The sequence below is a fragment of the Alosa pseudoharengus genome, unplaced genomic scaffold (genome assembly GCF_046254945.1).
Source record: "Alosa pseudoharengus isolate Yale_2024_CS ecotype anadromous, Long Island Sound unplaced genomic scaffold, YU_APseudo_1.1 YU_APseudo_1.1_scf_10, whole genome shotgun sequence".
NCBI lineage: Eukaryota > Metazoa > Chordata > Actinopteri > Clupeiformes > Clupeidae > Alosa > Alosa pseudoharengus.
Genome location: NW_027468565.1, coordinates 7,807,696 through 7,830,000, shown reverse-complemented (window position 1 = coordinate 7,830,000; position 22,305 = coordinate 7,807,696). Strand labels below are relative to the sequence as shown.

General features: G+C 43.1%; 2 protein-coding genes across 6 annotated transcripts in view; one reads left to right on the top strand and one right to left on the bottom strand.

Moving 5' to 3' along the window:
- The window catches only part of frmd5a (FERM domain containing 5a), a 118,179-nt gene extending 114,094 nt beyond the window's left edge, over positions 1 to 4,085 (top strand). For all 3 annotated transcript variants that reach the window (XM_076299956.1, XM_076299950.1, XM_076299964.1), the window contains one exon: positions 3,184 to 4,085. In XM_076299956.1, the coding sequence (XP_076156071.1) occupies positions 3,184 to 3,788 (605 nt within the window). In that variant the 3' untranslated portion in view covers positions 3,789 to 4,085. The remainder of the gene's footprint in view (positions 1 to 3,183) is intronic.
- A 5,323-nt stretch (positions 4,086 to 9,408) lies between these two features.
- On the bottom strand, positions 9,409 to 22,268 carry blm (BLM RecQ like helicase). 3 transcript variants are annotated; one of them, XM_076262444.1, is made up of 22 exons: positions 21,751 to 22,268; positions 21,475 to 21,535; positions 20,646 to 21,384; positions 20,369 to 20,483; positions 20,143 to 20,231; positions 19,883 to 20,015; positions 18,927 to 19,720; positions 18,434 to 18,610; positions 18,148 to 18,266; positions 17,868 to 17,981; positions 17,401 to 17,499; positions 17,017 to 17,165; positions 16,581 to 16,687; positions 16,051 to 16,211; positions 15,182 to 15,377; positions 13,596 to 13,786; positions 13,172 to 13,316; positions 12,551 to 12,750; positions 11,357 to 11,552; positions 10,961 to 11,083; positions 10,073 to 10,274; positions 9,409 to 9,868 (listed from the first exon to the last, which is right to left on the bottom strand). In XM_076262444.1, exons 1-22 carry the CDS (start codon positions 21,843 to 21,845, stop codon positions 9,637 to 9,639), a joined length of 4,437 nt encoding a protein of 1,478 aa, XP_076118559.1. In that variant the 5' UTR covers positions 21,846 to 22,268; the 3' UTR covers positions 9,409 to 9,636. The 3 variants fall into 3 exon arrangements, with proteins under 3 accessions (XP_076118559.1, XP_076118544.1, XP_076118553.1); XM_076262429.1 differs by having other exon boundaries at positions 20,646 to 21,535; XM_076262438.1 differs by having other exon boundaries at positions 20,369 to 20,456; positions 20,646 to 21,535.
- Positions 22,269 to 22,305: the final 37 nt, after the last annotated feature.

Here is a 22,305-nt window from a genome sequence, read left to right as displayed (position 1 = left end):
GTGGAGTTAAATCACCTCTCGGATCATTAATGCCTGACGGAGCGTTGAAAGGTGGCACGTCTCTAAATGTCTGAGCTGTGAAATCATTTCTGCTTTAATCGGCACTTGAGGAAATCGAGTGTTTTTTTACTGTTCTGCACTAGTTGTGGAAAATGAATCCTCTGTGGGATTTGTTGACATTTTACCTTAATGATGGGCTTTCTCTGGTTGTCTTTAGAAGCTTCAGGGACTGGGATTTCAGCGCAGTGCAGTCGGAGTGCTGTCTGAGATGTAGGCTTTGACTAATGTGTTATCCTAGTCATCTACAATGTCCCTTAGATTCTGATTTCGTTTGATCTGCCATTCTCTCATTTGATCTGACATGCTTTGATTTCAAACATATTCACACACCTTTGTATTCTCCAAAGGAATGACACATAATTTCAACATTTGTTCTCGCGCTTGAACTTTGTCAACTTGGATTTTGTTTTCTTGGCACAGCCTCAAACAGTGCTTGTTTGAGTTTTGTTTAAACATATGATTATGACAGGACAGGACAGCAACAAACTGACTCTGTCTCTCTCTCTCTCACACACACACACACACACACACACACACACACACACACACACACACACACACACACACACACACACACACAGATCCTTATTCTAAAAATGCATTATCCCCTGAGTCAGCTACTGTACTCTTTCAAGGGCTGCTTTCACCGTCAGCTGTAATACTTGCCTCCTCTCTATTTTGGCTGTTTTCTTTTTCCTTTTGGTTGTGAATGAGAACCTTAAGCCCAAACATACTGCATCGTAGGGACGTGAAACCCTAATCCAAGTCGGTCAGAATGAAGGGGTAATATATATGAGCAATGACACTGTCAGGAATGTTTAATGCTCAGCAGAAGATCATCTGTTTCTCTTCTGCTGCCCGGCCGTTTGGATTCCTCAAGAAAGGACACGCTGTGTTTAAAAAAAAATGGAGTGGTGGATTTATGTCTGCTTATGAGGTGGAAATTCAGCGGAAAGAGGAGATGAAAGAAATATGCCGGTGACAGCACCTGCCTGAGGAGATTTGCACTGTGCAGAGAGTGATGACTCGAAGGAGACATACTGAAGGCTACTTGCATAGTGTCAGAAAGTACTGTCAAAGAACGATGTTACTGAAAAACTGACATTGTTTAACCCAGCCTCTAAATAGATCTGTTTACAAAGATGTGATCCAACATGCAGTGGAGAAATGCATAGAAAAACTGCATAGAAAAACTACATGTGTGAAAAATTAACAATGAAAAATGTGTCAAAAAAACACATATGAATGCAGTCATTCAGCCATTCAGCCATTCATGATGGGAAATCATTTCCCAGCCAGAGATGTGCACTATGAATCCTGCTGTCTAAGCTCAGCACTGCTCCCAGAGTAGTCTATAATAAATCACGTCATCTTAAACAGTATGTTTAAAAGTCATTATTTGCTGTTTTCCGGTCCACTGGCTGCGTCCATGTACCTCTGCGTTGTTAATGTTGGTAATAGCAGAGATGTTGCTCCTGCCACTCACTTCCCCATCTGTTCTTTGGAGCTTTTTTGACCCTGCGATTAATTATAGCCTTCTGTAAGTAGGGTATCACCAGAGAAGCCAGCGAGTGAACTTAGTCTTAATGTTGGACGGTCACTGCAGGTGTAAATAAGTAAACCAACCTCATATGGTATGAAAACACAGGCCAGTGGGCACTGCATGTGGTCTGCTGTGTTGTGAAGAGTGATGTGCAATGTCCGATAAGCTGTGGAACAGCTGAGGATATTGTTTGTAATTGACCAATGGGGCTCTTACTCCCATAGTGCTCTGTTTCCAAAGCAGCTCTTGGTTAAACAGATTGATGTTAGAGTGTAGTCATAGAGTATAGTTAGAAACACTATGAGTTCCAGGTGTCAATTTGGCTATTGGTAACTATTCATTATGGGCTAAATCGCCATATAAACTCATCCTTAAGAAATAGCAAGCTCTACTTTTAATGGTCTGAAGGGACTGAGACTAAGAGAGAAAGTGAGAAGTGAGTCTTACATTAGAGAGTGCAGCGTGTTGAATGTTCAATACCAGCACAGAAGTGCTAACTGTTACTGACACCTCTCTGTGTTGTCTTTCCTCCACATAAGATGTTCTTAGCAGATTGCCGGTCAGTCGGCGGTCTAGACGTCGGCTCAGAGCAGGGAGTTTGCCCTGAGGGCTGGTGGATGAGTGTCTGTCTCTTCACATTATCGCCCAGTCTGACGAGTAGAGGGCCCCAAGTAAAACGCTTAGTCCCTGGGGGACCCATGATCAGGTTTCCCCTCTCTCACTGGAGCCTGTTTGTCTGCTCCTTGTACAGTAACTGGTCCCTAATAGATCTCCCATTACACTCATTCCCTCGGCCCAGTTAGTGTCTGTTTAACCTACACTGGGGGGACATAGCATAGCAATGTGAAGAGATGCAGTTCTCCTGATTATGACAAGTACCTGTCCATGCCATGCTTTTGCTATATCCATGTGTAAGGCCAGCTGGTGGGGGGTCGAGAAGGACACCAGCTCATCAGGGTGAACTAGGCCTACAGAATTACACGGTTTACAATGTTGTTGTTAAAGTTGTTGTATGTAAAAATGTTTATTCATTTAAAAAACAAAAAAACGATTTAGTAAAAATATCAATGGAAATGATGATATTTGAAGGAATGACAGTTTAGATGTAATGTCAAAAATACTATGTTCGGACACAGTCAACTAGATTTTCAAATCAAATTGCTCTCCTGCTTCTTGCAGTATCTTGGCCAAACATTTTGGTTGTCTTTGTGATTGAGATGTGTTGACAAACTTTGTGAAACACTGCCCACAAAATGCATGGAGTATGAAATTATATTTGGCTTGAGAGCAGATTGCTAGCCAAGACAGCATATACAGTAGCACCTTTACAATATATTTAGTTGCATTCTAATGTATAAGAGGGTTTCTTTTCCCATGCATATTCTATCTGTACTATACATAGTTTACACACAACAGCCACTGCAGACCGATGACCCTTAAGTGAGTCCACACAATCCTGTGAAGCCCTTGTAACTTCCTTCTCTAGTTTACACCTCAGTAACATAGAATTCCCCATGTTGTTTTCTTATACTCTCTTACCCCTGCCCCCCAACCCCCACCCCACCCCACCCCCTCACCAGGTCTGGAGTCCCTCCGTGACAGTGCCCACTCCACGCCGGTGCGTTCCGTCTCCCACGGCGACTCCTTCATGACCCGCTCGCGCAGTCAGGCGATGGAGGCCAGCGGCGGCAGTGGCGAGGCGGTCATCTCGGACGAGGCCTACTGCCCATCGGACAGCGTGCTGCCCACGCCGGTGGCCGAGCACAGCATGGAGCTGGCCGTCTCGCGCCAGGTCAACGGTGCCCCCTGCAGCATCGAGGAGGAGAAGGAGTCGGAGGCCGGCACGCCGTCCATGGGCGAGACGGGCGACCTCGGGCCGGACGGTAGGGCCCTGGTGTCCGGGCTGGGCGCGGGGGTGGGCCTCTCCTCGCTCAGCGAAGCGGAACAGGTGAATAAGTTTGTTTTAAGTGTCCTCCGCCTGCTCCTTGTGACCATAGGGCTCCTCTTTGTCTTGCTTCTCCTCCTCATCATCCTCACCGAGTCCGACCTTGACATTGCATTTTTACGTGATATCCGCCAGACGCCCGAGTTTGAACAGTTCCATTACGAATACTTTTGTCCCCTCAGGCGGTGGTTTGCCTGCAAGCTCCGCTGGGTGGGCGGGCTGCTCATTAACGACAAGTGAGCGTGTGCGGCCCTCGGGGGGTTGGAGGCGCGGCGCGGCGTGCACCCAGCCTGTAAAGCGTAGCGAGCCCGTTGGTGGGGGGTGGAGAAGACACTAAACGCAGCGCCGGAGAGATGGAGGGGGAACTCCCGCCCCCGTCCCGTCCCGTCCCGTCCCGCTCTGCTCCGTCTGTCCCAGCCTTCGGCTTCTCTCATGATCCGTCCTGCAGACTCGCGGCCCCCTCTCTCTCCTCTCTCCACAACGGACTGCCGACGCTGCACCAGGAGCTCACCATTTTTCTCCTTTTTCGTTTTTTGTCTTCCCCCCACCACCCCCCCACCTCTTGCGTTTTGTTCTCCTTCGTTTGTTGGTTGGTTTTTTACACTCTTCCAGTTTTACGTTTCTCCCCCGTCTTTTTTTCCGTTTGAATTTTCTTTAATAAAGACAGAGGATGATTTTTTTTCACGTTTTTCCCCCTCTGTTGGGATTTCAGGTCATTGCAGGCATTTTATTTTTACAGAAAAAGTGAAAAAAATATGAAGAAACCATAAAACTTACAAAGAACTAAAGAGTGCACTGTTCCTGTATAGGGATAAAATATTTTTGTTGCAACATGAGACAGTTGCCTTCATTTGCTATTTATTGTTTTGAGTATAACTGAGAAATGACATATTTAAAGAATGTGATGTGAGAAGGGTGGTCATGTTGGTGTTTGGTGAAGAGAAGCAGGGAAAAGGAATGGGGAAAGTGGATGATTGAGGCCATTTTCTTTTCTTGTAGAAGGTGCATCTTTTACCATCAGTCACTCATGGCAGCTGAACGTTTTTCTCTGTGAACAAGGCTGTTACGTAGGGAAGCATACAATATGAATAACCGCAAATAACTCGACAATTAACACAAATGTACTAAATTATTACACTTGGACACAACATTGTGAGAGCTGTGAGACTGTGCACGTTGTCTGAAGAGAAGTTAATGGCCAGGGTCAGGACGTAAGAAGGGATAGTTTGAGTGCTTTGAGAGCAGTTGGTTTTTGAGTATTGTTTAGAAGAGGGAATTGAGCATCACATATACTTTTCTAGGAATATATTTATGTGTAAGCGGTAGCAAGCTGTGGAGTAGAATTATTATTTTATTTTTTTTAAGTAAAGGGTTTTATAAAGGATACCATAAAATAAAGCAGTAACAATGGTGTTATGTGATAACTGTTAGAGAAGTGAATATGGTCGGTCTCTTGAAAACACCTAGCACCCATAGATCCAACCTAGCTAGATGTGCAATATTGTATAGTGATGGTTTTTTTAGAGGAATATTTCAATCAATTCTGAAGGTGTGCATTTGCGTTAGCTTTGATTTTTTTCTTTCATTTTCACTCTTATTGTCCTCATTATGATAGGACTTTTTGAATTTGAGAGATGACTCCTTGTATAAAGAATGAATGGTTTGTTTCAATTCCATATCAGACATTGCTCCTGAGTTTGTACTTTGTGAATACCATGCTACTATTAATTATTAGAATACAATAACAATGCTGTACTTTTTTGTACAAAGTAGTTAGTTTCCTAATATATTGACAGTTTTTTCCATGTATATTTTAACAGAACTGAAATGTTATTTTGTTATTGAAGATTAAATTATACCTTTTTTTAGCTCCGTGTTTCAGGTGAGTTGTAGAGTTTATGGAATAATTGGATGGAATGATATTTAACAAGGCAAAAAGGACAGATTTTCTTTTCTCCCTGGTCCACCTCTTACCAACCAACCTCTGTTACTCAAGCCAGCAGTGACACAGTTCTCTCTGTATGCCAGGCATGCAAGCAAGCGGCGGCCTAAAATAAAAACGTCATAGCAACAGAGCAGACAGAAAGTTTAGCTGTCCAAGGAACACAGCTTAAGCAGCAATCAAAAGAAAAAGAAATCAACCAGTTCTGGACAGAGAGAGAGAGAGAGATAAAGAGAGAGAGAGATAGAAAGAGAGAACGAAAGAGAAAGGGTTTGGGCTATCAGGTGCCAAAGTGCTGTCAGCTTTTGGTTGATACCTCAGTGCTGTGATTTGGCTGCTGGTTGATCGTGATTGCTGAACTGATGGATGAAAGAAAAATCTGTTTAAATGTGTCTACTCCCACTGTAAAAGTGTGTGTGTTTGTGAGTGTGTGTGTGTGTGTGTGTGAGGTTGAGAGCAATTTTTGAGAGTTATACGTGTAGCCCCCCCTAAAATCTGTTTTATGTGAGTGTGTTTAACTTAAAAGCTTAATTTATTGTGGAATACAGACAGAAAAAGGAAGGTTTGTTAGGACTTATTTTTGAAATAAGGAAGACTGGTACACAAGGAGATATAAAGACTAGAGGGCGGAGAAGAGAAAAGGGCGATTCGGGAACAAGGGACATGAGAGGAATGATTTTATGCCACTAAAGGCACAGGGCCTACAACTGAGATAGGAGGTACAGGAAATTAGGTCTTAATCTGTACACTGTGACTGACACACATCTCGTCCAATAAGCCTCTGTCAATCCTCCTGTTGGGTCTGCAAAAGTTAGCACAGTTTAGATGGCGTGGTTGCAGCACGCTACAGCAACAGTAGATTCCTGAAGTACTAGGATGCCACTCATGTAGTCTTGGTCTTGTTTTAAACATGATACCCACCTGTTTCTGCCATCCCAGTGTGCTATCAGTGGGTCTGTGTATAAATAACAATGACCGTCTCAACCAGTAATGCATAGCAACAGTCAACATTTATGCTAGTCTAAATGCTAATCCATTACACAGCACACTACGGGCGACATCAGTACAAAGGCACTTGCAGTGTCAGGTGGGGCCTGCGAGCTATGTGTCCTTGCGGTTTGATGTCGCCTCGGTCTGTCTTAAAGGTTCAAACTTTGGTGGACGTCTATTATAGACCCTCATTCTGCCCACAAGACTTCAGCACCTATTCTGTTACAGGGCTATCTCAGCTACAACAACAATTAACCATATTGTTTTTAACAACTGTTTCTGTGACCTGCTGAAGGGAAGAAAAGTTGTATTGCACAACATGTGCTCTAGGTTTGTGATATGCTGTAAGGACTGTACACGCCACAGGAGATGAAAACCTCTACAGAGATTCGTGAGACAAACGTGCATGCTTCTTACTTTTTAAAGTATCATGCATGCATATCCAACAGCAAGTGCAACAGCAGAATGGCTTGGGGATGGTTTGAATCCAACAGACTGCAAATTAAGACAATGGTGTCTTAACATGACATTTGTGTATTATTTATATTTGCTTATGTTTTTCCCTTTCTTGATGGACAATAAAAACTGGATTGTATTTTGGTTTGTTTTCCAGTGGGTGAGATTTGGTAATATCAATATGGTCAGCATTGTAATTCATTTTACAGCATAATGTAGCTTCAATGATCCTTCCATGCATGCACAAAACTAAAGGCAGCACCATTCAACTAGCAATAATTTGAAATGTAAAAGGGAAATTCAATAATCTGCATTGTAAAAGGGTATCCACAAAGAATTGTACAAACATCTGAGTTTCGTAATGAATTAATAGCAGCTGTGGAATCAGATTACTTGATTTTCTTGTCATGTGGAGTCATTTTTGTCTGATCATTTCAATGCACAGCCTTGAGCTTAATACACTGTTCCAAAACTAATAATAATGATTTTTATATGAAGACAATACTGGTAATTGTAAAAGTGGATACAATATTGAATTTACTCCCCAAAATATTTGCTACATTTTGTACACATTTCGCTCCCATATCTTCCCTATTTGACAATTCTGTCCATGTTTTTGTTGTTCCCGCGTGTGACCAGCAAACTCTGCCTCTACCTGAATCTCTCCAAAACTTTTCCAAACGGGCAAGTGACAGGTTCTAAGAACTAAGGTGCAATACCCGCATTCTTTGCTGTGCTGCAGAAACACCCTGGCTCTCTGTCTGTGGAGCTCTGGCATGCCACGCTGTGTAGTGTCCTGGCATTCTTGTCCTGATAAGAATGTCACGCAGTGTGTGTGGCATTCCTGAGGATGCCCATTGGGCCAGCCATGAGTCAGATGGTCAAGTGTAATCGGTTGTCTTCATCGGCTGTTCTTGCAGTAAAAGTATGGAGGTGGGGGACACAACAAAACAATAAGAACGTGTCCCTTCGAATCTGGTCCGTTTCCATGGTAACACTATAATTTATTTCATTTGATTTTTTTGTTTTGTTTTGTCCTGGTCTTCCTCTTGGGAGCTGGTGGTAGTACTTTGTGTGGAAGCTGAACCTGCCTCTGGCTGCCTGTGTGTAAAACAGTATGATAAAAGGGGAAAAGTGCATAATGACTGAAGTTACACCATATGCTACAAACCATATGCTGGCAATCATTCTGCCAGAGTGCTTTCATCAGCTGGTTCTATAGAGCACTGAACTGCATTGCAGCTAGTGTGGCCCCATGGCACACAAAAAGTAACAGGGTGGAAGAAATCATTTGTAATGCTGTGGGTATATATGGGTTGAAATGTACGTCTCATTTCATTTCAGTTTGTATCCACTGGGTCTTGGATGTATTAAAGCAAACTTGGCTATATATGTACAGGCCTACCTAAAACTGCCTTCTTTTTCACCACCAGCTTAATACAAGTTTTACTTATGTGTGTGTGTGTGTTCGTATGTATGTATGTGTGGTTATGATCAAGTGGTTGTACTGTACAACAGCTGAATCCTGTGTAACTGCTATTGTCAACCACTGATCTAAACACATCACATGACACACACCACTCTAGTCAAAGTGGCCAGCAGACATCTCTGCTCCTGGAGAGGGATTCCAACCCTGAGGAAGGCAACCGACGAGTGGGGAAACCACACGTTCACATACAGTACATGTTTATTTATTTCTCTGTAGTTTCTCATGGCCATTTATCCCGTCATCAAGTCTCTGTGCCCTTCTCTCCATCTGCCCAGAAACTGAAAGACTGAAATGAAATCAGTAATTGTAACTTGCTTCTACTCAATGTATTGTGCTTCTGTCACTTCTACCAACCCCTACCCTCTCCCCCCATAAACACACTCTCTCTCTCCAACAGCTATGTGCGCATACACACACATGCCCAAAATGTGTTGGTGCATAGCTGTGCCGTAGACATGTTTTATGTATTTCTGTATTCTGCATCTTTTTAAACTTGGGATTGGAGGCTGCTGTTTAGTTACTTAATATATAAATAGATATACGAATATATACAAATTTATGTGCCAAATCCAGTTCCTGTTGAGTCTGACTCATTCCAAGACCATCTTTGTACTGTAGGAAACCTTCCATACGAAACAGTATGAAATATTGTTTCTCTGATAGTCCCTTGTAACTGGTGCCATGGAAATATTCAAACTTGAAATAAACATCAAAAAGTGTTTAAAGAGGAGGCATGTTGTGGTTTATGTATGTAACATACCTCAGATGAAATGTTACGGACCATAATTTCTGTTGATTGTACCCCTTTATTTTCTACAGCATATCTAATTGACTGCAGGGTAAGGTTTTGTCTGAGGTCAGGTTAGTTATTGGCAGTATCTGATGAATCTAAAATGTACTTTTGGTCCAAATGTTAACATAAAACATTTGTATTCTGACTCTGTGGCAGGTTATCCTTTGTAATTAATGAAAAACTAGCACAATGATTCTTATTCAAATTTAATTCATTTAATGACAGTTGAAGCTTAAAACTATTCAACTTTATAACTTAAATTACCTTTCAACAAAAGAACAAACAGATATCCTGAACACAGTACCACACATACAAAAATATAAGTACAAACAATGTTTATCTAACAAATATTACACATATTTACACCTAGCAGTCAGCTCATTGCTGGATAACTGAGGTCAGTGAAACAGCTCCCTCTTCAGGGCATGTGGGAAAAGACAGGTTTGAGGAAGGGGCGTGCCGCGCTCTGGGGTGCTGGCATGGCCATGAAGCCCGGTCTCCGGCCTGCTGGGGCCGCCTGCGGAGCACTGCTTGCGCTCCCTCGGCCAGACGCGCCTCGGCCTGCTGCCCCTCGGCCTCGAGATTTATAAGCACCCCTGCTGCTGCTGCTGTAGGAGCCAGAGGAGCTCCAAGAGCTGTTGCTGTACCCCCTGCACAGAGAGATAGAAGAGAAGAGGAGGAGAGACAAGTATAGAGACAAAAGCAAGAAGGCACAGATCAAATGAGAAAGAAACAGGTGAGAATAAATCTCCATAAATTAATTTCCATTGAAGGTGAGAAAAAGGCTAACATTGGCTAATCACTTCTGCTAAATTAATGAGAATGGGGTCCCTGACTGCCGAAAGAACGCTCACCCTTTGGCAGAGGAGCTCTGGTTCTGGTAGCCTCCTCTTCTCCTCTTGGGTTTCCTGGAGTATCCCGCCTTTTTCCTCTTCCCCCCTCGGCTGTTGCCCCGGAAGTAAGTCGAAGAATCGTCTTCCTCGTCCTCATCCTCGTCCATCTCGTGGCGACCCTGCGCCGTGTCGATCCAGCCGGAACTCTCCGGCTCCTCCTCGACTGATGGGGAGAGGGGGACAAATCAGACACGCCATCCCATTCGGAGTACTTCTTTACTTACAACACTTATCTTGAGTGCACTCATGATAACAGTAAAAAAGTTGAGTGTGGTACACCAAACACTTTTGACCCTCAACGGTCGCTATCTTTGCTATATAGCGGAAGGAGAGGGAGCATTTTGAAACTCAGTATAATGGCTTCCAGATGTACAAGCAAGTTATAACATTAAATTGTTTTGACAAAGTACGATTATGTCACTGTTGAATAGAAGACACCAGCAACATTATGTCTGAATGTTGAGATAGTCATTTCCACTAAGTGCATCGAGCTGGTGTTCGATTTTGAGATAACACACTACCCTGTTGATATTCACACACTACGCGAATAAACACATAGTGCAGACAGCGCACTGCTGATAGAAGTAGGCTGAATGGCACGCAGTGGAAGTCTGAGTCACACAGAGTTGATGGCCAAATGAAACTAATGGTAATCATGCACACAGCTAGACAGAGACATATTTATTGCCTCCCTCTGAATGACTAAAGATGAGGAATATGTATCACTGTTTGCCTTGCCTGATATTACGGTAGAGCAATGATTGATGATAATGATGTATTAATGCATGGCCACTGCAGAGGCTGTAGGGCCTGTAGCCATATGTGTATTACTGTATATGTGTATCTCACCAGGGAGCTGCCACTCGGAGTACTTCTGCAGTAGCTCGATGAGTTCTGCTCCGTACTTCTCCAGCTTGTCCTCAGTCACGCCGTCAATCTGCAGCAACACGTCGGGGTCCGCAGACAGCGTCTCTGCAACCGCGGAGACAGCCAATCAGTAACAAGCAAGATTCACAACACGTTAAAAGATCCATGAGACACGAAAGTCACTCATCAGGCTTCCCCAAAACAATGCAATATCCACAATACCTGCTATCAAATACACCAGTGCTTGAGCACAGTGCATTCCATACTACAGTAGGTTTCATTTGGAGTATGTGACAGCCAGGTTTGAGTTAAAACAGAGCAAGTGGAGGGGAAGTGTTATAAATATAAGCTAATGGTCTTTAAAGGTAGCCAACCCACCAGCAATCTTCTTGAGCGTGGCAGTGGAGAAGATGTTGTAGTAGTGGATGCCAAAGATCTTGCCCAGCTTCTTGCACAGGTCGTTGAGCTCCTCTAGGCATTTCTGCACCATCTCCTCCCTCTTGGAGACATTCTTGGTGACCGCCGCCTTGTGCTTCCTGATGCTGGAGGCATTCTCTGTCTCGTAGAATTCCACCTGAAATACCACACAATAGCACAGGAACTCTTAAGGGTCATTCACACCAAGAACGATAACTATAAACAAATATCGTTCTCGTTAATATGAATGACGACGTTCACACATAAACTATAACAATAACGACATGGAGAACGATATCGTAGCCAATCAGAACCCATCAAATTTTAGCCGTCACATTCATTAACACAAGGAGAGACTTATCGTTGTTCAGTGTGAACGCTTTTATCGTTATGGTTATCGTTATCGTTCTTGGTGTGAATGACCCTTAACACCCCAACTCTGGAGACATGGACTATCATGTGGTCATAAAGATGCTGTCCGTGACTGGTTTTTGCAAAGGGTGAGTGCAACTGCCAATCAAATGACACCCCTCCCTTCTGAGCTTCTAAATCATTGTTGATTGGATAGGACTTTTGATGGCTCGGTGGGGCTACAGTGTTCATTTCCCATTTACAGAGTAAAATCTGTATAAATACTGAACTGACAGACAGAACTATGAGGAAAATCACAGACTGTGCCTTTAAAAGGTAAAAGCTATGGAAGATTTTTACGTTAATATAACCTCTACGAAGCCAATTTGATGGTAAACAAACTTATAAAAGGGGAATCGTTCACCTAGCATAGCCATAGAGCATAGCTGTAGCGAGTCGCTACCGAGAGAACCAGCAATGCAACTTCAAGAATTGCCGATCTGGAGACATCTCGCGAGAATCGTGAAACATTAGGCTACCTTGTCATATAGCTCTTTGGAGATAGTTTTTGCCTGTTGTCAGTTCTTTGCTTACACAACAAAAGCATGTTCATTGTGTACAGGGGGAACAAGCCATGAGAAGTAGGCTATTTACAACAATTTTATTTATACCTGAAACTGCATAGTATACCTTTAAATTCTCTTTTAGAATGACACATAGGACAAACCAGCTGTAGATACACTGTAGATTTCCTTGTCCATCATAACTAACTGACTGCGACCAACTCTGGCTGTCCTTTCTCACCTGCATGTAGCCACCCAGGACGTTCATGGCCTTCTGGCCAGCGGAGATGTAGGCCACGGCCTGTCCGTTATTCGTGATGTACAGATCCTCCTCCAAGATGTTGTCCAGCACCAGCTTCTTGAAGAGACGGTCTGCGTTGTGTCGAGTGTAGGCAGCGCCGATCCCAAACATCCCTGTCTGGACACGGGCACTCTTATGGCCTGGGGAGACCAATGTGGTTTCAGACTAGATTCAAACTTGTCTACAGGAAGAGTGTGGTTACAAAACGCTATAAATCCATTTATGAAAACTTTAATAAGTCATGTTATTTAATTGTGTATTTCAGGATTATCAATAATATTGCTATTCTGTTTCAACTGAGTAAAGATAAATCAAATAAGAATACCCAATTGCATTTCCATTGAAATTACTTGGAAAACAAATAGATTTATGAAAATTCATTAAAATGGAGGATATAGCAATTTGGAAGCAAACTCTTCATATATAGCACACTTTATGTTGCATGCAATTGTGTTGCAAGAAAGAAGTCATGACAGGATGGCCACAATCCTCTGGTTATGGCACAGTTACATCCTATATTAAGCCTCTTGCAGTTATCGGAGGTTAAATAAAGGTACTTACCGATGAAGATGTCCACCAACATGTTCAGGGTCAGTCGGCTCTGCTGAGCAGATTTGTTGTAGCGGTTGCCCACTTTCTCACAGTTCTCCTGCACAAACTTCACAATCTTCTTCACATCTTCGGTCACATTTCTCACCTTGTATTTCTGGATGAAAAATTGCAGGCAAGGCCAAAGGGCACAATCAGAACCGCAGAACTACCTTGCAACTTCACATCAAATAAAGACACTGCTCAGCCAAACAAAAACATAAAACAAAAATTTGTCAGACTACAAAATTACTACCAAAGAACTATGGATTAATTTGCGTTTTAACTAAATAAAAGATGTGGGCTGGACCCTGCATCACTGTCCAAATTCTGGTCCAGCGTCATAAAAAGAGGACCATTTGAGTAAGGGGCTCATCAGGGGCAGACAGACACTCACATTTGGTCTAGAGCAGTTGTCACATATGACCTCAGGGTGCTCCGTGCAGAAGCTCTTGTTGAAATTGTGCTCGCCGAAGTAAGCCAGCAGCTGGATGCGCCTGCACTCAGCCATGTTCTCACAGAAGTGCACCATGCTGTGCAGGTTGTTGAAGTGGGTGGCTCTGGCCTGCCGGTTCCCATCCTTGTCCACTACAGGGCAGGTGCAAATGGACAATGAAGATACATTTGTTAAGTTTTAAGTTGAAATAAAATCTGTCAAGACAAATACTTGATACTGACTATCAAAGGTCTGCCTTGAGAAAACATGCAAAAGGAAACCAATCTAGAGCTCGCTAAAAGCCTTCACAAAAGGCCGCAAACAGAGACACGTGGGAAGAGAGAATAAGATGATCTACATTCAAGCCTTCTTTATACAATGCAATGGGGCTCTGCTCTCAATTCATTGTAACCAAATGGGCATAGCCTCGATCAGCAGCGAGCTTTGTTACTATCAACCACTGAAATTCCAGTGAGTTGTTTCCAGCTGGATCTTCATAATGGGGCAGCCGTGGCCTACTGGTTAGCACTTCGGACTTGTAACCGGAGGGTTGCCGGTTCGAACCCCGACCAGTAGGCACGGTTGAAGTGCCCTTGAGCAAGGCACCTAACCCCTCACTGATCCCCGAGTGCCGCTGTTGTTGCAGGCAGCTCACTGCGCCGGGATTAGACTCAGAGACCAAATTTCCCTCACGGGATCAAAAAAGTATATATATACTTTTTTATATATTATATTTAAACCTAGCACCTGGCTATTAGGGCTGTCACTTTACGTTCGAAAATCGATTGCACAATCGATTGGACCAAACAACACAAGTTTCGAAAACTACAATAGGGAATCGATTTTAACCAAATATGTACACTATTAATTTTAAACGAATTAAACAAAATTCACAAACAAGAATATAAGAATATAAAATAATTCCGAAGTGCAGTAAGCATTGCGAAAGCTAAAAATAAAATTCCCACCAATTTTACGCACCGGAAACAGCTGTTTCAATCAGCTGCTGTGCTGCTCGTGTTATGCCAAAAATGGAGGACAACGCGATCAACCTGTGCGACATGAGAGAGACTAGTGATAGGCCCTAATAACTTGAGGAGTTCGATGTGGAAGTACTTCGGATTTTTGGTATATCAAACTATATGGAGAAGAACAAAGCGGTAGGCTTTGCAAACTGTGCAATCGAGTTCTATGTAGGCGAAATTTGTTTGACATTTCTAATCGTAAACACAGCTACGTTGAAGCCTGCAGTAATGTTTGTCACTGATGTAATGGCAGTATCCTGGGCTTATTGTTTTTCGAGAATGTAGCACTCCTGTTTGTCATTGTGCACGAAACTTCACGGCAATAAATCATCAGAAATATTGCTGGCTTGCGTCTACAAGCGCCCTCTTTACGTTTGTCCTAATGTCTGTTAGTTGTTTGTGGATTGGCCTATATTTGGCGTTGACAATGGAAACGTCTTTAGACATGAAAAATCAGGATTTTTTCACAAAAGTGACAGCCCTACTGGCTATCCACCCCCCCAAAAAAAGGAAGATACGTACTGGTGAGGAGCCTCTTGATGCGGATGACGTCATTGTAGGAGTAGAAGAGCACACACTCGGAGATGTCTCCATCTCTGCCCGCCCTGCCTGACTCCTGGTAGTAGCCCTCCACAGACTTGGGAAGGCTGGCATGGATGACGTAGCGCACGTCCGGCTTGTCTATGCCCATGCCAAAGGCAATGGTGGCACAGATGACCTGAAAAGTGGGCAACAGTTGAAGGATGTAATATGTACAAATCGTCTACAAATAAAACTGGTGCTCAACTTGATAATGTAATAATAGTGTAATTCTGAAGGGGAAAATATATGCATTCTCTGAGGCCTGTTTACTGTTTTTGCATTTATTCATTTGGGTTAAATTTTTCATGGGGAGGTACTACAAATAGAATGGAAAGTGTTGAAACATCTTTATAATCTAGCTGCTTTCTGGTTTTCTGGGAGCAGGGCATGAATACTCAATAACTAATTTCTGCCTTTGATGTATCTTTCATCCTGCACCTGTGCCAAGTTATGTGGCAGGTGTATGTTTTTCATAATTTACCCCTGGATCTGCGAATGCACACCCAATTCCAAAAATACAATTAAGACAATTAATCTATCTGATTAAAGAATTGCTATTCACAATTTCAAACAAAGACAAAGTAAAGTAGAGTTAGTAGTCCACTATTTGTATGGACATTGTAAACACCACTGCAGTTTCAGGGCCCCCTAGTGGTGAAATATATATCTCTTTATGTGCATTTCATACAACTGATGATTCAGTCACATTTTTACAAACTTTCAAGATTATTCCCAGGACACCTGAATAAAACAGGTCATAAAGGGTGAGAAAGTCCCAATCAGGTGGTTGAGAGGGGCACATGGCTCACCTGGCAGCCGTCCTGGTTGATCCACTTGCTCTGGACATACTCTCGATCACTGTCGTTCAGGCCCGCATGGTACGCCAGGGCGGCAATGCCCGCTCTCTGGAGACTCTCTGCCATGGCATCGCAGTCATTCCTCGACAAGCAGTACACTATGCCAGAGCCACCTACAGGCCAAGGAAGCCAAAATAAGTCACACGCACATACAGTATGCCACAACGGAGCACTAACATTGACAACATATACAATACAAAATACAATATAAATTGCATCAAACTGGTTTTACTTAGATAGTTTGCCTACATGAAGACTTTATAGATCATCTGTAGTGATTAAAGTTCAAATACTTCTTAAACAATTATTGAACATTACCTTGAGCAAACCCAACCCCTAACCATACATTTCAGTTAACAAAGCATGAACAATTTGAGCATCTGTAGATAGTCTAAAGGGGACTATCCAGGTAAAGGGTGACCAAAAACAAATGTGCAAAAAGTACAGCAATTTACAGAAAGGAAGGAAATGAGGTTACTCACGTGGGTAGTGTTTCTTGATCCATTCTTTACAATCCTCATCAACCTTCTTGGGTTTTTTGGGTAGTACCGTATACTTCAAGTTGTGTCGATTAAAACTCATGTTAAAGCTGTTTTAACACAGATAGATAATGTGCTATTCAGCCAAGAGATTTACTAAAGCATTTTTTACTAAAGCAGCAAGTTTACATCTACAAGAAGAGACAGAAGAGATGTTTTTCTGGATGTTGTAAATCATGTCAAAATATTTTTTTGATTCAGCCATACTGTGGGATAATAAATTAACATAAACAGTTACCACTGGGAAATAACTGATGAAATAAAATCTCAGATACTCTAATTTTGCTATCAATCTATAACAACTAGAATATGTGATGAAATGTCAGAAATGACAAAACCACACAACATTATGTGTGCTTGGCCATGCTGTGGTACATACACCTGTGGGGAGCTCATCTGCAGCTGGTTGAGGATGTCCTTCTGCACACGCGGTGTCGCTGTGGCTGTCAGAGCCATGATGGGCACCCTGGGAAATTTCTGCCGCAGCTCATTCAGACGCTTGTAGTCTGGTCGGAAGTCATGACCCCACTAAGTGAAGAAAGCAAAAGTGCGTCAAACTATATGGACTAAGGGTCAGACTAGACAGATGATTGTTTCTTAAAGTAGACTTTGTGTTGATTCAAGATCATGTCACGGGAGGGACATGGCTGCGAGTAAAATATTTTCAAGCACAATTCATTTTCATTTTCAAGCAACCAAATTTCACACAATTAGAATTTAAGAGGTGCTATGATTTGTGTTTTCCTCAAGCAAGCTTTCATACCTGACTGACACAATGTGCCTCGTCAATGACAAAGCGTGAGAGGAGGCTCCTCTCAAACAGGTTCTGCAGCGCACTGATCATCCTGCCACTCGCGGAGACCTGAGGAGAGACAAATGTCCACTTGTCAAGACCAAATGACCGCACGCCATACCTGTCTTCACCAGAATAACACAGCAAAGCAGGAATCACAACTGCTCTCTTCAATCCTGTCGTGGAAACTCAGTTATGGTTAAGCACCAGCTGGATTAGATGGATAATTTGGTCAAGACACTGCAATTAGAAACCTTGCAAAATACCATCCCAGGAAGACCGCAGAGCTCTCAGTGTGTGTGTGTGTGTGTCTGTGCGTCTGTCTGGTCTTGAGTCATCAGCGATCCCCCAACTCACCTTCTCTGATGTGTGTGTGTGAGTGTGTCTGTGTCTGTGTGTCTGTCTGGTCTTGAGTCATCAGTAATCCCCCAACTCACCTTCTCTGGCGTGGCGTAGAGCAGCTTAATAACTGGGTCCTTCTTGGACAGCTGCATGTAGATGCGGTTGACCTCGCTGTCCTTCTTGTCCCCAGACAGACTGGAGGCTGGGATCTACACAGGTGACAGGACAGGAGAATGGGGAAAAGTTGAAAGCATTATGTATGCCTGCCTATTCCTACACATTTGATCATCTATATTTGTAACCCATCCGATCATCTATATTTGTACCGAATCAAACAGAACAGTGTGGTATGAATGATGATTATTGATGTCTTACACCCAAGGTGGTGAGCTTCTGCAGCTGATCTACAATCAGTGAGCGCAGTGGTGAGATCACCACGGTAACACCTGATGACACACATGCAGGCAGCTGGTAGCACAGACTTTTACCTCCTCCTTCAAACCAAAACAAAGCAACACATTACACATTGATACATTTTTTTTTCTCCATACTACTAACCATGTAAATATGGATAGCACGATGATCATGTTGTCACTTGAGTTATCTGACTTAAACCCCGCAAAACATGAAGCTAATTTGCAGCTGCTTATGTGTGACAGACCTGTAGGCATCAAGACAAACGTGTCTTGGCCCAGTAGAGAAGCATTGATGGCCTCCAGCTGGTTGAAGCGGAACTGGTGGAGACCAAACCTTTTGTGGAAGATCTTCATCATCTCTGCCGAGTGGGGGAAGCTGAAGCCCCTGAACCGATCATGGGCCGGGTTACGGTAATTAGGCTCTGTGTGAGATGACACATGAAAACAACGTTGGTGTGCCTCTCAGTTTCAATGTAAAATGTGGAAAAGAGAAGTCCCGTCTAGCTTTTATTTTAGATAACAATATTGTCACAAAAGGGATTTAGAATCACAGGAACAGACAGACAAAAGACCTCAAAACACCAATTCACTGTAAAAATAAAATATATAACCAAAAGGATAAGGATCGCACAAACAGCAAGGTATATTTGCTGTGTAAACATCTTGAAAGCTTAACAAAGAGACATTGAGTGAAGGGGCCTCAAGAGATTTTATTTTTAATCCTGTTCTTGAACTCACCTGGAGTAGAGGGCTTGGAGGGTTTAAGAGCAGGGGCAGGGCTCGGCGTGGAGACTGCGCTTCTGGCCGGTGTGGACTTCACTGGCCCTCCCTCCCGTATTGCAGAGACGAATGAAGTGGAAGTCCGATTGGAAGTGGAGGTGCTCGTAGTCGGAGGTTCGTCAAAATATTCCGGAATGTCTGCCTCATCAAACTCATCAATGTCAAAGTCGTCAATGTAGAAGTCGTCCCCATCTGCGTCTTTCCAGTTATTTATGTGACTGGACGACTGCCTGCTGTCCCCCACTTTACTTTCTGCAGTCACCTTAGGTCCACTAGCTGGCTTCTTGGGGGAGTAAAACAAGGCCTCTGGTTCGTCATCTTCTACTATCTGAACATCAGACTGCTGGGAAGATGGCCTCGAGAAGCAGTCATCATTCTGGTCATTACTGCTCCAAAAGTTGAAATTGCTGGAGCGCTTGTCCTTTTTCTCCTCGGTGAAAGTGGGTTTGGTGGAGGACGCTGAGGGTCTCCAGGAGAAGCCTGGAATCTGGACATCGCTGATGAGGCAGCTGGAGTCTTCAAAGACACTGCTGTCATAATCCACCGGCATGACAGAGGAGATGGACTTCCTGAATAGGAACTCTGTCTTGGAACTGTTTTTGATCTCCTCATAGAAAGGTGACGTCGTTGACTTCAGACTGGGTGTGGTGTCAAAAGCAGAACTTTGCCGGAATGATGCCTTGGGCAAGGGTGTTATTCCTTTGTCTGAAACGGATGTTCTAGGCATACCTCCATTAGCAAGAATTCTTTTCCTAGGAAGAAATGTACCACATTGTTAACACTAAGCAAGTTTTCCAAGTGACAGAAAATTTAATTTCCACCTTTGGACTACAACTACTAATTTGCAACTGAACGAAGATCTACAAGGCGTACTCCTAGAGAGTTAATGTAGAGCGACTCCAGACTCTGCTCACCTCTGAGCTCGCTGTAGAAGAAGATCAGTGCCACAGCTTAGGCCAATCAACTCATGTTCGGGGATGGTGTCCACCAGTCGACAAATAGTTTCCATAATGCTGAAGAGTGCATCGTCTGATTTAGCATCAGGCCCTGACAAAAACAGAATAATACAATGAGAGATCACTTAAATGTATTTTTTCCAGCCGGCAAAGAAAATATGTTGATAATATAATAATATGATATAAAATGTTGTGGGTGATTGCAGTAACATGCATACCCTTGGTATCTTTGGACTGGACGTCAGTGACTCCAGAAAGACTTCCGACAGACTCTCTGTGGGGCAAGAGACTCCGGGGACTTGTTTTGCTGTACCACACATTTTCAACATGATTAGAATAAGAATAAGTATAAGTATGAAGTCTTGGAGGAAGGATATGTGCTAAACACAATATAGCTCAGCCGATTGATCAAGATGACATGATGAAATATTAACTGTGATTTACCTCAAAGAGGGACTCTCATCCTTGGCTGGTGATGGTGGTATGAAGTCCATATCCCTTGACTCCAACTTGTCATCATTGTGCAGGACATCTGGGTCAATGCAGTCAATTTGTGTATCTGTCATTTTAAAATAAACCAACTTGCCATGAATTCAAGAGTACAGGCCTAATAAAATGTCCTGTACCACTGTTAACATCAAACACTGAAAATCCTCTGAACATGCCACAAAATACATTTTAATTTCAACCATTCAACAACATTGCACAGTATTGTACCAACCTTGAATGCAAATAGAGTCATCTTCTGTAAATTTGTCTGATGGCCCAGCCTCAACTTCAGCCTCGTCCTCGCTGTCGCTCAACACAGCCAGTTTCTTCTGGACTGACCGGTGTCTTTTCATGACCTTCACTGGCGAGTCTCCTGGGTCAGTCTCTTCCAGTTGAGGATGAGTGTTATTCTTTATAGCCCTGTAAAGGATCTCAAAGGTGGAGTCAGGATCTTTCCCAGATGGGGGAATTTCAGGTGAACCGCCATGGCTGCTGATGACACTGTGTCGCTCTGTGTTGGAGGTTTTACAAACTGGTCTTCTGTCACCTTCAGTTTCTCTGTCTTTACCCAATTCGGCATCACATTCATGTGATAGCTTTACTGGTAATGCATGGCCTGGGGATTCTGTTTTTCTTTTGACTGGAGTGTCCCCTGGTTCAGCGCTGGGGGGGTGCAAAGCCCTCAATAATGTTGCAGGGCTTGGAGACACAGTACTCCCCTTGACTGGAGTCTCAAAGTCATCAAAGTCATCCCAGTCGTCATTGTGGATGCCAAAAGAACTGTCCAGCAAAGACGTTTTGTTAACTGAAGCTTTTTCATCTTGCTTGACCGGTGCTGCGGAGAGTTTGGAAGCTGTCTGGTCTAAGATGGACTTGTTCACTGCAAATGGGTTTGGTGGAAGCGTAATGGCTTGTGGTTTGCTTTTCGGGTTAGCCGAGAGGAAGGTGAATTTTGGAGTTGGCCTATCAGTCTTGGTTGAAAACGTCAAATGGGGTTTGGTTACAGCACTGTTATAGGAAATATTGACATTCCTGTTTGCTAGACCACTTGAGTCCGTTACCTTTGATGCACCTTCAGTGTTGGAGCTGGACGAAGCTGACTTCTTTTTGAAAGTAAAAACCCTAGAAGTAATGATATAATATAATGTCAGCAAGCGATATCAAATATGTCTAAATACCTAAGTGAGCCATGCTATCTTCAACCTTGAACGTCAGTTAGTTAGCAGTCATGTTTCCATAACAAATGTACTATTCGCCATGAAGTTATATTTTAAGACCCCTTCATTAGGTACATTAACCTAGCTATCGCTAGGAAAGTTTGCAGCTAGCACACTTACCCAGGTTTAGGTCTGGCCAGTGACAATTTGCTCTGAACAGCATGATTGTGTCGCTCAAGTTGCTCCTTCAAATTATTCTGCGGAATGCTCGGCATTACTATTCACACAAATGCTACCCTATCACATGAGGAAAAAACAACTACTTCTAAGTTAACGTTAATAACAACACCAGCTAGCTAACCGCGGCTAGTTAGCTAAGTTACCTCGCAGCTAGCTTCTAGCTGAATTCATACAGAGAATGTCTAATAAGAGAGTAACGTTAGCCTGCATAGCTGAATCCGTGGTTCTCAGTGATGATTTATCAATCCAAAGCATCAATCTAACTATGGTAAATATATGACGACTCATACAAACATTCCATCTGATTTATTTCCCTCATAGCTTCTATACCACTGCAGTCCAGTACAAACACAAATCTATATCGACCTATCCTGACAGTTGATATTTTGCGCCTCTTAGAAGTCAACTCGCATTGGTGGAGAAAAGTATCTTCTTTTTGCGCAGTTAGGAACCACAAATGATTAGAATACAATACTGCCACCATCAGAGCTGGAG